A 4,384-nucleotide genomic window follows, 5' to 3' on the forward strand; every position below is an offset into this window, starting at 1 on the left:
AAATATTTGTTCATCATGTAAACTCGTGTCTTGTTTAATTTTTTGTGACCTTTCTATTGCAACTCATTGGGAAACATACACTAAAGCCTAAAATACGGGAATCTCCCGTTATTAGCAGGCCTAACTGCATTGCTCTGCTGGTTATCTGAGAAATATCACAATAGCAAACATGGTGATTGTTTCAACGCAATTTCTGATGTGGTGTTTGAGTTTAAACCTATTTTGTGTTCCTATATGTGTGAAATATTTTTTCTATATTTCATTCTTTTGCCTTTTCTGCTAGTTTGAAAGTTTATTCCGTATTCATGTATGGGATGCATAAATACAAAAATGGGAACATGAGAAAGAAAATATGGTCGAATGCTGGGTCAAACTATATTTTTACTAGGCCCTAATACTCGAAAGATGTACATGAATACGTATTGAGGTTGTTGGTCACTTTACTGAATAACTGAGGACCAAAGCGAGGATTTTAAAGTGTAAGAATACTAAGATACTACAAAGAGAAAGGGTGGGAGGATATTAACCCACAATCAAGACTAATTCAAGATGAACATATCTAATAATAAACTCTATAAACCCAATACATTATTATTGATAACCTTCCTACAGAGATTGAGTTCGTCATATTAAAACGATTTTGGAGGCTTACCACGTCGTTATACACAATTTGGTCATGTCCGGTCATACTCTATCTTATGACTGTACGTCTTTACAATAACCATGGAACACAGCTTTTATTACAAAATGCTCCACTGTCAGGCTTACTTTTCTAAATCTTACTACACCTCCCTGAATAATTTCCATAATCCTTACAAAATATAAAGATGACAGTTTCCAGCACTCATTTCAACAGTCTAATCCCACAAAAATCCATAATTACTTCATCCAGCTAACTGACCGATACGTCTTTATATGGAACAGTATGAATATTTCTTGTTTCATTCTCTATCTGCTTGAGGTATTTGTCGTAGAAGTGTAGTATGCAGGTACATTATATGTTTTCTACCTTTTATTAATTTAAGAATTTTCGAAAGTTTTCATATAGTCTGATTCTATGCAGTAAAAGCATAAAGATGTGGTTCAAAAACAGTTGAGTTTTTTCATTCTAATTACTTTTGTCCCTTTGTTTTCTGTAGCAGATAATATCTACTCTGACTGTTGGGATATTGATATCACTTTGCACATTGTGTAGAAACAGGTTAATCACAGTAGTATCTTTCACTGGCCAAGTAGCTTATATCTAGAGGTTGCAGCATTAATTATGTTGTAAGAGAACGACTAGTCACATGATAATATGCTTCATTTTGGAGAAACCCAGTGTTTTCTGTTGTTACAGAGTGTTGGATTTACAGCAGTTTTTTACTTGGTCAACACAGTCAGTAAACTAATAGAAAAAAATGTCAAGAGACGAAAGCTGTTGGCTAATTTACCGATCTTGTATAAGGTAACTGTCCAGTGTGCACATTGTGTTTTTTGCTTTGCGTATATTAAAGATTGTGTTTCATTTAACATCACGTGTCCAATCTGTTTATTTTCTTAGCTTCAACTTGGCTACTTCCCATCTTTCCTGATCAATCCTCCTGTTACAAAGTGCACCTGTCTAATACTCACGAAGAAATCAGTTTCACCTGAAAATACCACAGAAGCATCTTGTGTATACTTCTGTCACTTTCCATGGAAAGATTCTTTCTGAATATATTATGTACTTTTACCTGGGGGGACGTGGACGACTTTTGCCATTGGCCTTTGCGTTCTTGGATTCTCACTTGTTACTTTTCTTATCACGGTTAGAATACGGCTTGTTGCAGGTCTCTTTATAGATAGTCTTGGTGCCACAAGTTGTTTTCCAATGCCATTAAAAACATTGGATATTTATTCCTGTCTTTGAAATTGGTATTGGACGAAAGGCCTTTCTGACACTAGATATGGCTAACGTAGTATGGTTGATTGTTATTGCATTTTTTTTGTTTTCACTCTTGAGTTATTAGAACTTACGATATGAGTGTATAAATATGTTGCGTCAAAAATGGCTTTACGTACCTGTCCCCAAAACGATCAGTGTTAGTCATTTTGGTCTAAGAGTGTAAAATCTGTGGCTCCGAAATATTTTCTGTTAGAACGTGTCACACATTCCTGTCTGATTAGACATAAGATATATTTATATATCCAGCTGAATAATTTCTCTGGTTTAAACAATAAAATTTCGTCACATCGAAACAGTGATTGCTTATACACGTGCAAGAAATCGTTAAATAACATTGAACTTTTCAAAAAAGCTTCGAAGTTGAACTTAGCAGCATTTCACCATTTCATAACTATAGCATGGAATATATCTTTATGTAGATATGTTCACGTAATATTTCTCCTAAATGTTTATGCAGTTAATTACATCCTTGTTGACAAGTTGTCTCAAGGTTGTACAATAACATGTTTCAGCCTTTTTTTCTTAATTCTCAAGCTACCATGTACGTGTTTCTATTCTGAAATGTACTACAGAAACCTGCAAAAGTTGTTTGAGATAGTTGGGACGTATGATGAATTGTGGTTGAAGTGTGTAACCCACAGGATTGTGGGATACCATATTAAAGCTCCAGTACAATTATAAAGGGGATATTCTCACAATTTTTTATTTTGACATTGCCTCTATTAGTTCTGCTCTTGATTTTGACTCCGTCTTAATCTGGATTCTTCTCTTGATTTGTGCTCTTCATTCCACCAGCCAGAAAGTCAACGAACAAGAAGCTGGCCAGTTTTAGTGTTAACACTTGCAACATTGTGAATAAAATGTGTTTATGTGTTCACTAGTGTTTATTTGTTTTCCTTTGCTGTCTGTATTCAGTTTATTCTTTACATAACGTTTCCTGAACTCACGTTTTGTCGACACTTGTTACATGTTAAATATGAATGTACCTGAATACAACAAAAAAGTAATACTACATTAAGACTGAAAACATTTTTAAACACTTTGTTCTGAACTGGCTTACTATAAATTTCTAGTAAAAAAGAACACGGTAGTATTTTCAACTAAAATAATACCTTAAAAATAAATATTTTATTTTATCTTTTCTCCTAGGAAAATAGATCTAAAACTTACTAAATGCCTTTTTTAGAATCTAGTAAGTCCATTATACGCTTTACGATATGTTTCTTTTATTACTCAGTACTATATGATGCACATTTTTATTTGTTTTAGAATAACCCTCAACGTTGTCCGTACGGGCTCTATCCTGAACAGTTGTCTGGGACTTCCTTTACTTCTCCTAGAGAGACGAACAGTCGCAGGTTATACATTTCTCTTTCTGGTTCAGTATTCTCAAACTGATTTTGAAGTTTATGTTAAACGTTCAGATTTTAAATTTGCAAATACCTTATCTAACTTATTCACTTTTCAATTCATTCAAGTCAGCTTTGTTTAACTGTTCCAACTAATTATGAGTTAAAAGTTTGATAAAAAAAATTGGAATCACGAAGAGCCATGGTTCAGAATGGTGCCTTAAAACTAAAGCTGTGAGCTTATTTTCGTTATATACATTTTGGTTTTCTAAATTGTTTTTAAGGTTATTTAAATTCAGTATCTTTTTCAACATAAAAATCATATTATTTAAAACTCAACTAAACTGCTCTATGGGCTTTTTTCAGGAACAAACTATACAATTACATTAAAATACAAAATAGTAACCCTATAGTCTACTCTTACTTTTATTGTAGTTGATTACAATGTTGCCTCACTTGTTTCTTCTAACTTGGTTTTTGTGTATGATATTTCTATTCTATATGGCCCAGTCTGTTTTATAACTTGGTGTTTTTTTCACATTGACAAAGTTTTTGCTATACATTGCGCTTCTTTTTCCATGACACGTGGTACATACAGTGTTACCTGAACTGTGTGTTCAATGTCAGTGGTTTTGGTTGTTTGTCAAACAATATATTATCTAATGATAGAATATATTTCGTGTGTAACTGCTACTGCCACTTATTTCAGAAGGGGCGGAGTTTCGGCTTTCTCTCCAAATAAAGCTACATCATGCAGCTGAGAAACACGTGCTATGTTTGTAACTAAATCGGAGCCTTGTGGCAAAGTAACAGTGTGATAAACAGAGCGTTGTCTGGTTTGATCCTAACTTTGAACACATTATTTTTGTAGAAATTGTGTTTTTAAGTGTTTTACACTCACAAAAAAGAAACCTGTCATTCTATAGGTTTAAATAACTCTGTTCCACTATGTATCAGCTGCCTAGTGTCGGCTAAAAATACGAAGAATTAAATTGTAGCGGAATGCTACAAGTTCTTTAAATACCTATAGAATGATAAGTTTCTTTTTTGTGAGTGTAGAACACTTAAAAACACCATTTCGATTTTTGATACCTCACTACTATAAAGG

General features: G+C 33.5%; 1 protein-coding gene across 2 annotated transcripts in view; it reads left to right on the forward strand.

Annotated features, from left to right (window-relative positions):
- Window positions 1–4,384, forward strand: part of LOC106473344 (homogentisate 1,2-dioxygenase-like) — a 50,354-nt gene that overhangs the window by 18,947 nt on the left and 27,023 nt on the right. For both annotated transcript variants that reach the window (XM_013934025.2, XM_022401792.1), the window contains one exon: window positions 3,197–3,285. In XM_013934025.2, the coding sequence (XP_013789479.2) occupies window positions 3,197–3,285 (89 nt within the window). The remainder of the gene's footprint in view (window positions 1–3,196; window positions 3,286–4,384) is intronic.

The sequence above is a fragment of the Limulus polyphemus genome, unplaced genomic scaffold (genome assembly GCF_000517525.1).
Source record: "Limulus polyphemus unplaced genomic scaffold, Limulus_polyphemus-2.1.2 Scaffold6098, whole genome shotgun sequence".
Taxonomy (NCBI): Eukaryota; Metazoa; Arthropoda; class Merostomata; order Xiphosura; family Limulidae; genus Limulus; species Limulus polyphemus.